This window comes from Lygodium microphyllum, chromosome 20, assembly GCF_053477565.2.
Source record: "Lygodium microphyllum isolate KBCC chromosome 20, Lygodium_microphyllum_v1.1.10, whole genome shotgun sequence".
Classification (NCBI taxonomy): Eukaryota; Viridiplantae; Streptophyta; class Polypodiopsida; order Schizaeales; family Lygodiaceae; genus Lygodium; species Lygodium microphyllum.
Window position 1 is genome coordinate 136,844,379 of NC_141154.1, and position 11,954 is coordinate 136,856,332.

The 11,954-nt window shown below is 42.2% G+C and overlaps 1 protein-coding gene across 3 annotated transcripts; it reads right to left on the bottom strand.

Annotated features, from left to right (window-relative positions):
• Positions 1-588: 588 nt before the first annotated feature.
• LOC148019454 (uncharacterized) lies at positions 589-11,081 on the bottom strand. 3 transcript variants are annotated; one of them, XR_015687598.1, is made up of 3 exons: positions 8,471-11,080; positions 8,231-8,372; positions 589-779 (listed from the first exon to the last, which is right to left on the bottom strand). XR_015687598.1 is itself a non-coding variant. In XM_087661094.1 (2 exons), exon 1 carries the CDS (start codon positions 10,713-10,715, stop codon positions 8,235-8,237), a length of 2,481 nt encoding a protein of 826 aa, XP_087517220.1. In that variant the 5' UTR covers positions 10,716-11,080; the 3' UTR covers positions 590-779; positions 8,231-8,234. The 3 variants fall into 3 exon arrangements, 2 of the variants coding, with proteins under 2 accessions (XP_087517220.1, XP_087517222.1); XM_087661094.1 differs by having other exon boundaries at positions 590-779; positions 8,231-11,080; XM_087661096.1 differs by lacking the exon at positions 589-779 and having other exon boundaries at positions 787-8,389; positions 8,471-11,081.
• Positions 11,082-11,954: the final 873 nt, after the last annotated feature.

Genomic DNA, 11,954 nt, shown 5'->3' on the forward strand with positions numbered 1-11,954 from the left:
TAACATTGTAAGGTCAATATATGAATAAAATGCATGTCATGATATGCTCAATGTGAATAGAAATCACCATTAAATGTGTTTGCATTTAAGAAACTTTGACAAAAAGTCATAAGGATTCTTTGGAGAGAGAGTTTAAGCTTGATCCTATTAATGTTGATCTTTCACTCTATATATATGGAGTGTCACATCCCCATATATTGCAATTTTATACATTCAACATTATATTAGTCTAAGTTGCCCATTTTTTAAAAAATTTGATTTATATTTCTTATACTAACTTTTCCTAAACCCTCTTGCCACATGAAACATACTTTCAAAGCCAGGTATGAAGACTCCAAAGAATATCGACGCAAAGTGCCTAGAGGATTTATGCATAGAGGCAACAATATACCAAGAACTTAATGTCCAAATAATTGAGTATTGGAACCATATACCCTCCCATAGAAGGCAACATAATAATCAAAATTAATAGACATTGGATATCCATGGATTATGAAGACACACATCCACATTACATGGACTATACTCATTTGACCAACTGGCTGAATACTTTGAAAATAAGCATTTGAATTTATACCTTCAAAAGGTTGTAGAATATACAATCCCAAAAGAATTAGTAAAGTATACACATACCAACCATACATGCTAAAACATTACCAAATTGTTATAAATTGAGGACTATTTTGTTGATAGATTTTTTGTAATAAAGGTTGAAAATCTCCTTTTCTAAAACAAGGAAATTGTTAATGTATGAAGTAGCATCGTAAGCTTGGATTTTCCTGCAAAAAGAACAAATTCAAAATCAATCATTGGTTGCAATGTATGTAATGTGCTTTACAAACACTAAACAATTATTATACTCAAAACCAAGATAAAAAGGCTTTCAAGTACTAAGAAACTAGATGCATAAACTTTTTATCAAATTTGCAAACTACTTTTGTAATGATGCATCGATGAGGTGCACAAACATTCTTTGGCACGTCTGTACTAATTAAAACCTTGAAGCCAATAATCAATGCACGAGAGCAACCAAACCAACTTACAACATGAAAGCTAAACAAAAGCACAACAAATTTCTTACAACCTCCCATATACAAACACATTGGTTATCATAATAGCCTTTTGAGTGGAAAACTATATATGCTTAGTTTTTGGACTCTCCATCTTATGGCATGCATAGTCATTTTGTTCACTTGTGTTCTTTTTCTTCCTAAAGTGTGATGTAGTATAATCTCTCTCACAAATTTGGGGCTCCTAAAATGCTCTCACATGGATTGCATGTTGAAAACTCCATGTCCTCAAGCTTATACATCAAATTAAAAGAATTTATCCTATGGCTTAGATGTTGAAAACTCTAACCCATGGATTGGATATCGAAATCTTTTCTCTCACGACATGTTGAGCTTCATTTTCTCAATAACTTTTGGGTTAATGTACTTCCACCATTCATGACATAAAGCATCTACTTGTCAAAAAGATGTATGATATGCTAAGATTTGTCCTTGGGTATATACTTTCTTCACCAAACTCAAATCTATAAGTCTATCACATGGGTTCAATTAAAGGGATTTTTAACATCCTTCTTTTAGACCTCTTTTACGTACAAAAGGATATCGTTTAATGGAAATATTCACAAGTTGCATAGAAAAAGAGTGTTTTATTTGTGATAAATGTACAAATAAAAGGTCTCTAAATTAGACTTTGAATGCATGTGATAGTAAGGGTTTACATATAGTGAATCCCCTAAGTCTCCTCCTCTTCTTCAAGAAAGGATTCAAACATTGACAAGGCTACTTTGTAGCTCTTTGGTGCTTGCTTTAAAAACAGAGTTGGCTACTCTTATAAAGAAAGGGGTCTTTTCCATGGATTTTTTCACCTCATAATACCCATTAGGGACAATTCCCTACTACTTAATGGCTTTCTCATGATCTCTACTAACATTATTGTTACTCTTTCATTGTAAGTAACAATGGCCTCATTGGTTGTCTCCCAACACTCTTAGCAAATGTATCAAATGTGTTTTGAAGCAAATCCATGCATATGATTGTAGGGCCAACCACATGAGGATATATATGCTTGTAGGAACGATTAGGGATGGAAGGATCATCACCCTCTTGAGTTCGTTCTTTATCATCTATCTACTTTAAACCCATAACGAAAAGCCCACGAGTATGACGGATGAAGAGTCTATGGGTATGTTGGATTAGTTTGCTCTGTGAGAGTGCACAACGAAAATAGGAAAGTAAATATGGAGATGAGACAAAGAGGAGAACACAAGAGAGAGAAGAAACAATGTGACTGGAATAGCTGAAGGTACAAGGCTGCAATAGTCAAACCCAACACGCAACTCTGGGCATTAGTGTGGGCAGCAAACAATAGCAGGGGGATGAGAAAATGAGGACAAGCTTATCACAAAGAATCAATGATGAAAAATGCAAAATGAAAGTAGGAGGGCAAGCCACCTATATACAAGTGAAAAAGAGGAAAACCCATAAATGTGGTCAAACCCTTGAAAAATAGTCAAATGTGCACAAAAAGAAATGCACTAATGTGGCCTCCATCTATATGTTTTAAACCCCTGAAAAACAACAAAAATTGCACAAAAATAAATGCACTAATGTGCTCTCCATCTAAAGTGTCTAAAACACATAAAATAGCAAACAAACACAATAGCAAAGCTCCTAGTGTTCTTGTCTAATTGTCTGACTCAAACTAGGCTCAACTCACAGGTAAGAGATAATCACACAAGACACATGACTGCTAACACCCCCACTCAAATCTTGGATGCGGTGGAAGGCCAAAGAAGATGAAGATCTAAGGGTAGCAAAAAGAGTGCCAATGCTCATGTAGTTCATCAATGAAGAAAGCCATCCAAGGAGCAAGACCTCCTCTCCATATAAACATCCGAGTAAATGGAAGGCCACCAAAGGGCTAAGGTAACAAAGAGGCCTCGAACAGATCACTCCTGAAAACTCCAATCGGGGATGGGTGAGCCAAACCTCGTATCCAACTATGAGATGATAAAAAGGAACTATCAAAGGCGCCATAAGCTGTATAGAAACACCAAAGACCAAGGGCCAAGCGATAGGGAATGGTGCCTCAATGACGAATAAAAGAGGTAGGCGCATAAAAGAAAGGCCCGAAGTAGACTGAAAAACCTAAAGCAACCCTTCACGATCCTGGAAAGTCCCCCTCTAAAACACAAAGGGCTAGAAAATCCACAATCGCATCACCAATATGGAACCACCAAAGGAGATGGTGGAGGATGGGATGGAACCTATGGAATAGATTATGCATAAGTTGGAATAGATGCAACAATAGAAAGCTACCTTGGAGGGCCTTGCACAAAGAAAGGGAAATGGAGCATAGATAGCCTCCTCTCCAACCAAACCGTCACAAAGGTGGCTCCTACGTAAGTATCCCCAACAAAGACAACTGGCTCGATGAGGATAGCACAAGTTGCGAGTCTAGGAAGGCCATCATACTACAGAGCATCAAAAATGGAGCTCAACAGTGAACAGTCAAACAATAGAGGCAAGGTACCAACACCACTAATAGGCACAAAAGAAATGTCACCAGCAATGACGATACCCTCAAACAAACAAAGAACCTATAACAAATCACCTAGAGGAGTCATAAGACTCGAGGCACCATTAGCAATGAGCCAAGGCTGCTCAAAGGAAGAGAGTGAAAGGAGACTCCTCCACCTCGTAAATGTGTAGAAACACTGACTTAATGAAAATAGTGGGTAACTCCCCACAAAAGCTATATTAGAGTCGAAAAATGACTCCACCTTCTTCCTTTTCTCTTTCTTCTACTTGGCTTGTCCTGTACTCTATAGATAAAACTGCATAAGCATGGCCATATGTAGGGGCTCCACAAGAATTTGGCTCATTGAGATGCACATCTTGCTCAAGCACCAAAGGGACTAGCCTCTCCCAAGTGAGAATCTCCCAACTACGAGAAGTGAGAAGACTCGTATAGAACACGTCATATGTTAGTGATAGAAGATGTGAGAAGTGTCACAGCTAGGTCCTCTAAAGAAACATCATTACTAAGGAATAAAATCTCATTCCGAATCTCCTCCATCCTATGGATGTGATCCCTCACCATCGGGGAATCTACAAACGGAGGGCTATCGTAGCTTCAACTTGAGATAATCGATGCTCAAATATCTTGATCTGGAAGAGAGATTCCAATCTCCTCCAAATATTTGCAGTAGTACAGAGATGGAGAACATGTACAAGCACAAAGTCTGTACAACTCAAAAGGAGAGAAAAGCAAGCTCTAGCATTCAACCGATCAAATAAAGCTGCCAAATCCACAATCACACCATCATGAGGATCCAGGATAGGTTGGAATATATGGACTAACAAAATCTCAAAGGTCACAATCATTAAGGAGGCACTCCATGAGGATCTAGGATAGGTTGGAATATAGGGACTGACAAAATCTCAGAGGTCACAATCATCAAGGAGGCACTCCATGCAGCACGACCATAGAGGATAGTTCATCCCATCCAGCTTGTTGGATGCAAAGAGAGAGGGTAGGTCTAGCACCTGCACAAGAAGCCCCAAAAGAATATAATGGAAAAGAGTAATTAGATTGTGGTCAGTCTCGATTGTTCCAAACCACACGAACCCCCGTAGCATACATGTCAGTCATAGATGTCCTTCAATAAAGTACCAACAAGAAAACAAAGATGCTGCAACTGGAATGTCCTCCACTTGTACAAGGTCCATCAACCTATGAATCCAAAAAGACTGATGGAGATGGGGAGTGTCCAAGATAGGAAGGGAGAGCTGGATGTTGGGAAGGTATGTTGACCGAAAACACAAACTGTAAGCTCTGCAGATGATGATGTCAGCACTAGAAAGGGGTTCCCAGTCCAAAACAGAGATAGATCCAGGTACCAGTATATGCAGTAATAGGGGAGTCTGTCCACCAGATGAACATGTCATCCAGCCTGCAAAAGGTGCTATCCAGAATGCTGAGAAGCTGCCCACGTTAGGGAAAGACCTGCAGCAGAAAAACACAGCAAACACAGGTCTGTCAGCCTGGAATGAGGTCGCCCTATCTGCAGAAGAAAGCACCTGGTCTGGAAACAGAGTACCCTGCACAAAACACAAATCTGGCTGCCTAAAAACAGGCTGCCCAGGCTGCTGTGACACCACCCAGCTTAAGGGAAGACTCCCAACTGTCTAAGGCAGGGAGTATACATACGACGTCCACTTGGAAATAACCTGCCAGCAATTAGGAGCTGCCACCTGCCTGAAATGAGTGCTGGACTGAAGGGCTGCCTGCAAAACGCAAAGGGTAGACTAGTGAATAGACTGCTCAGCCAGTCAAATGGACGCCCAACCTATCAAAAGGTCGCCCAGCAGTGTATGAGGCAAAACACAAATATGCTGCTCCCAAAACTGGTGACAAGGATGACTGGAACCACGAACAAAGTGCTCCTCTTCATAGACTCTAGCTCCCACCCATGGCTCTGAGACCATGTGAGAGTGTGCAATGAAAAGAAGAAAGTAAACACGGAGAGGACATAAAGAGGACACAAGAGAGAGAAGGAACAATGTGATTGAAATGGCTAAAGGTACAAGGCTGCAACAATCAGCCCCAATACACAACTCTTTACATCAGTGTGGGTGCCTCACAATAGTAGGGGGACAAGAGAACGAGGGCGGCTGACTCATCACAAGAGATCAATGATGGATAATGGATAATGAAAGTGGGAGGGCAGGCCACCTATATACAAGCCAAAAATAGAAAAAACCCTAAATGTGGTCAAATCCCTAAAAAATAGCCAAAAGTGCACAAAAAGAAATGCACTAATGTACCCTCCATCTAAAGTGTCTAAAACACATAAAATAACAAATAACTACAACGTCAAAGCTCCTAATGTCCTTGTCTAACTAAGATTGAGACTCACATGCAAGGGATGACCATGCAAGACACAACTGCTAACATGCTCATAGTCTTGAAAGAGATTAAAAACGAAGTCCCCCCTTCAAAATCTAAGCAAAATCTAACTCTAAGTCAAAATTCAAGGCAAGAGGGATGTTTCAACAAGTGTCCCCCTTCAAAATCCAAACAAAATCTAACTCAAGACAAAATTCAAGGCAAGAGGGATGTTTCAACAAGTGTATATAGCCATTCAATACCGAAACCTGGTAAAACTTTGAAGGCTTCTTTCCATTGGAATTTAGATGATGATTAGTCTAGAATGAAACTTTGAAAGACTGCCAATTGATCATACATGGCTGATGAGGAGCACAGTAGGAAAAGGGCACATAAACATATACCGGTGGCCAAGCTGATGACCTAGGATGTAAGAGGATTTATCCACTCAGATAATGATTCAATACATATTCCTTCCTGAGGAGTCAATTACAAGATCAAAAGAAACGAAAACTTCTCTGTTGTTTCTCCATTCAACTAGCTGTAACTGGTTGTAGTCCTCCCACCTAAAGCATGCCCCTGCTCCCCATCTTCAAGCATTATGTAGCAATCCATCCTTTCATGTAGCAAATCCCCACCACCATCAAAAGCAAAGGCAGGAACAGTCAGCACAAAACAAGGCTTATGAGCCAACATTTGGACTCCACTAATGTAAATTAAGACAACATGCATGCTCGTCAACAGGGAAGGTATGGCCAACCTCTCAACACAGCCATCTTAGGGCACCTACATGACAGCAAGCACAGTTTTACACACTAGGAGGCCACCACAATGGATTACTCCTCTATGGCGAAGATTTGGAGTGACATTAGCCTACACTAGTGCTCCTGCTTTAGGTATGAGAAAAGAGGATCTTTGCAATGGCAGGACATTAAGACAGAATGAATTGCTCCAAGACTAGTACTTTAAACCAATCCCTCTTGGTACTAAGGTACCTATCACAACCAGCTACTGCTTGAGAACAGCTTGTTCCCCATCCACTATTACTCTAGGGATGAAAGGGCATTTTGGTATCTCGCCTTCTAGCTTTTTGAAGAGGAGAACAATGAGCATCTCCCAAACAGCATCTGGTGTGAGGATCTATACATGCAGCTCTTATCATAATTGTCCTAGGCTGCTTTTTCTCTGATAGGAAAGAGAGACTCACCATAGGTTGAGAGTGTTTGCAAGGAGACAAAGGTATACTACATAGTGTCCAAGGCATTGGTCCACACAGACATTTGTTCAGGTGAGGAGAACAGTGAAGTATGGCAATGTAAACCCTTATCCACCCTGACCAGGCCAGAAAGGAACGGTCAACACAGATGTTGGTTCAGGTGAGAGGAATGATGAAGTATGGCACTGTCCGCCCTTAACCCACCTGACCAGGTTCCCGGCTATAAAGGAATGGCTATGAGTATCACCATGCAGAGGCATTAAAATTCCGTCCACCACCCCGTAAGCATTTCAAAATGTAGATATCCTGGCCAACCCTGCTAGCATGATAGGGTTACATTGCGACTGGCCTTCAAGCATATAGATTGCTGTGGGCTACCATTGAGCAATATGCACTTGCACAGGATCAACCTTACACATTTCCAACAAAAAGCTTAATTATTCTACCAACTGCTGCTGCTACTGCATTTCTGATGTTTCTGACAGCAAGTCTCAGCAGAGTGTACCTCTTCCTTTAACAAGTTGTAGCTCTTCCACATTTGGATCATCCACAGCTGCTGCTGCATCCTGCTCAACAGATTTTCCTTGCAGTTACCTTGTGTCTGAAGTTGAAGCTCCATTTCGCAACCCTCAAGTTTGCCAGTAATGGGCAAAACTCCCCTACTCCATCATTTACCTACTACTTTTGTACAACTGTAGGTGCCCATTACAAGGATAGAACCCAAGCATTCAACAGTTTTTGAACTGATTGCAGAACTCTGCCAACCAATTACTTTCAACAACATCAACATGTATATGTTGGCTTCAAAAAGCCTCCCACCACAAAACAGAATGAATCTGCCAGCTCACACTCCACAAACCTGTCTAGATGAATTAGAAAAATGATATCAAACTAACAGTCATGGAAACAAAACAATCTGGTGCTCTAATGATGCAGAAGATTGGACTGTGCACGAGCAAACTAGCAGAGATCACAGCACTTCATCTGAGGTAAGAATTTGTATCATTTAGTAGCAAGGCTAAAGATCACAGAAAAATACACCTCATTTCATTGAGGAGGGCACCAAACAGAGCAGATTTAGAACATTAGTTTCCAAACTTATCTGTACATTACCATGCTAGTGCTGCTCAGGCCACTTTAAAAATGTAAAATTCCGCAGAGCAATCGGGAGATATCCAGATTCCTTAGTAAAGCCTCCAGATGCAGAGCGAAGGTGGAGAGGGACAGACTCATTTTGCCCATCCTGAATCACCTTCTGTGCCAGCATGAACGCTTGAGGCAATGCATCTGATTTAGGAGCCATTGACAAATATACAACGCATTGAGTCAGGTATGAAGTGCAAGATTTCATACCTAAAAGCTGGCAAGCTTGATAGCAAGCAACCGCCTGCACAAGTGCTTGGGGGTCTGCCATGCCAATTTCTTCACTAGCAAATTTCATGAGACTTTCAGCCACTTTTGAATAGCAATCATTCTTTTCAAGAACCCTTGCAAGCCAGTATACAGCTGCATTGCTATCACCTCCTTTAATGGACTTCAGCAGAGCAGGCATTAAATCTGTATCGCTCTCTTCCTGAATCTTTTCAACTACCAATTGAGGCCACTGAAACGCCTCCTTGGCATCCACCATTGTCACAACCAAGGTTGTCTCATCCTCTGGAAAACTGGTGTTTCTGACTAACTCGCCCCCTGCTTTTCTGTCTGTTAATTCTCTATCTCTAACAGCAGCTCCCTCCTCCACATCAGAACTCAATTTTGGTGCTTCCCTGTCCCTCGTTACACCATAACTCACGTCCTTTCCAGCCACAATTTTCTTGAAGGGCTTAGCATACTCTTCTTGGCTAAATTGAAAATACCCTTTTAAATGTTCCAACACGTTGTGTGGAGTGTCCCTCCTTCCAATGGCAGTGTTCCCAATAGGTTTGTCCCTGTCAACTGGTCCCTTGAAAGAAAGGTCCTCACCCTCTCCAGGAGCCTGACCTTTCCCATCAATCTCCAGCTTCCGCTTATGTTTCACTTTGCTGAGAGCTATATACACAGCCGCTTCTAGAGCATTCAATGCTACCCGGGCATCCCCATCTGCAGCAGTAGCTAGATATTGAATAACATCATCCTCAATAGCCAAAAGCTCTATTCCAGAAAAATCTCTCATTGAGACCAAGACACCCCTCTCATGATCAGAAATTGCACGCCTCATGGCAATGCAAAGGTGATCTGGCTGTAACTTTTTCAGAGCAACAACTCGGCACCTTGACAGAAGACTGGGAATCAACTCAACAGAAGGGTTCTCGGTTGTTGCACCAATAAAGACAACATAGCCTGCTTCAACTGCTGGAAGCAAACATTCCTGCTGAGGTTTGCTGAATCTGCTGAGTGTCTCAACAAACATAACAGTGCGTTGCCCAAATTTTCTTGCCTGCTTGGCCTCATCTAAAATCTCCTGGATCTCCGTACAGACTCCCTTCGCTGAAGGGAATGCCACAAACCTACATGATGCACTTCGAGCAATCAACCTTGCCAGTGAGGTCTTTCCTGTTCCTGGTGGTCCCCCAAATACAATGCAAGGCAAGCTCTCAACATCTAGTAAGGAACGGAGAATACAATGAGGCCCAAGTAGGTGTTCCTGACCCAGGATCTCCGAAATGGAATTGGGACGCATCCGTTCTGCAAGTGATGCCAGTGTTTTTCCAGAAGATGGGCTTTGCTGCTTAACCCCCATGGTAATGGGGGGTAAAGTAGATGGCACGAGGGGACTTGCAGTGTCCACCTCATCTTGCCACTTCCGCTTTAGGGTATTATGGGCATCTTGCATAGCTGCTGCTGCTGCTGCTGTGGTGGTGGTGGTGGTGGTGGTGGTCATGGTAGGACGGCTGGCAAGCTTCACAGTGCTCCCCTTTCCTGCATCCTCAGGTTCTGGGGACCGTGATACCTTTGATGCTTTGGCAGGCTGCTGCAATTCTGCAACAGGCTGTAGCTTCAACTGCAGTTGTGCTTCTCCCATGTCCTCCCTTGGAAAGGCAGAAGTTGATCCTGTGGAAGCATGCCTTTCAAGCACACCCGAAGACCCAAGCCAATCCTTTGAACTTGGCGTGGGGCGTTTGTCACCAATGGTTGACCTCTCCACTCCAACAGGAGCTCCTGCAGCTGCTCCCGCTGGAAAGGGAGCAACCATGTCTGCAGTATGCAAATTACTGTTTCCCCATAATGCTTGTGGGCTTGGAAGCAAGGATCCAAGGTCCTCATCTGTGCGGGGTTTCTTCAGGGCATCAGCACCATTGCAACCTTTCCTCTGCTGCCCTAATTCACTAACAAGGTCGGTTTCAATGTGCTGCTGCACCACTTCAGCGCGGCGCTCGAGGAGCCACTTTGTGGCCATGAGGTTGGATTTGCCTCCTGTGGCAGCCAGGGCCTGTCTGGCCATGTCATGAGGGAGCTCCATGTCTGCTGAGGGGAGCAACGCCAAGCCCTGCTGCTGCAGCTGGGACAGTTGTGGCTGCGGCTGGGATGGTTGCGGCTGCGGCTGTGCGCTGCTGTCCTGCCGGAGAGCCAAGCTCAAGCTGCCTGCAGGGCAGGCCTCCCCAGGGCGCCCCTGCAACATGACTGCACCTTCAGGAAGGTCTAGGTCTGTTCTTCTGTCTCAGTGAGTTAGCAACACAGTCTTGGCCTCCGGCTCCATGGTTGCCATCATCATAATCATTGTCAAGAGAACTCTTACACTGTCAGACAGTCGCAACAGGGCTTGCTTTCTCCTTTGGGCATCTTCCTTTCCATTAGAAGCAAGGTTGACCCATCATCCTCATCCGGAACGATGACGCAGATCCCATGTCGATCGATTGTCGAGCCGAGCAGATTGTGAAAGAGCAAGGAGGGGGAGGGGAGTGTAACCTTAAGTGTGTTCAGTGCCTTTGTTTATTGCCCTCGAAGATCCTAAGCCAAGGCATTACATGACCTCCCCTACTATTATAATGGCATTCTCATGTGCTTGGGGTGAGAGCCACTACTCATGAAAAGCTTAGGTTCAATGTAAAATGAATCCCAAAAATCTTTTAAAACCTTTAAATTTTAAGAAAAAAAGAGATTTATAACCTTGAGCTTCATAAAATTTTTAGTTATAAAAATAAAAAACACATCTTATTTTATTCTAAAATCCCTCCAATATTTTGAGCCAAATGTTTTCGTACCTCTTCCGATAACTGTTTTTTGTGAAAAATCGATGAGAGTTCTTATTGGCCACCACTCTTCTCGAGGAAAAACGTTTCCCCCAAGTGCTCACTAAAAGCAACAAAGGTTTAGTACTAAACAAAGTGTTCGATTTTATGAATATCTTAAAATATTTTGAAGAGGTAGGTTTTAAATCTTAAAATCTAGATTCACTTTAGTTATGATGCAATGAATATTTTAAACTTTTTTGAAGATAAGGTTTTTTAACGTTAAAATCCTTCTACAAAAGCTACCCATCCCCGCTCCCGAGAGACTCTTTCTTGAGTGCTCCAAAGAATTGCTTGACGTTTTGAAGAATCTTAGAAAGCAAGCCTACACTTACAAGACATGTCACATGGGCTTCTAAGTCGAACTAGAGCTTAGGTGCATTTTTCCCTACTAGTGCATCTCGAAGATGCTATAAATATAAATCAATATTAATACATATTACTTCACACAGTTTTAAAAATGTATTCGAATTTTAAAAATCTATGGTCACATTAGTTATTATGATGTAGTTGTATTAATGTTAAAGGAATGAATGATAGTTTTCCACAAAAATTAGAAACGCCAATTGGGACTCAATGACCAATTCTTGCAAGTTTTACAACCTCATTCTTGTTAACCAAAAAGCATG

Coding starts and splice junctions, on each gene's coding strand:
- LOC148019454 (XM_087661094.1), bottom strand. CDS start 10,715: ATGTTGCAGGGGCGCCCTGGGGAGGCCTGCCCTGCAGGCAGCTTGAGC.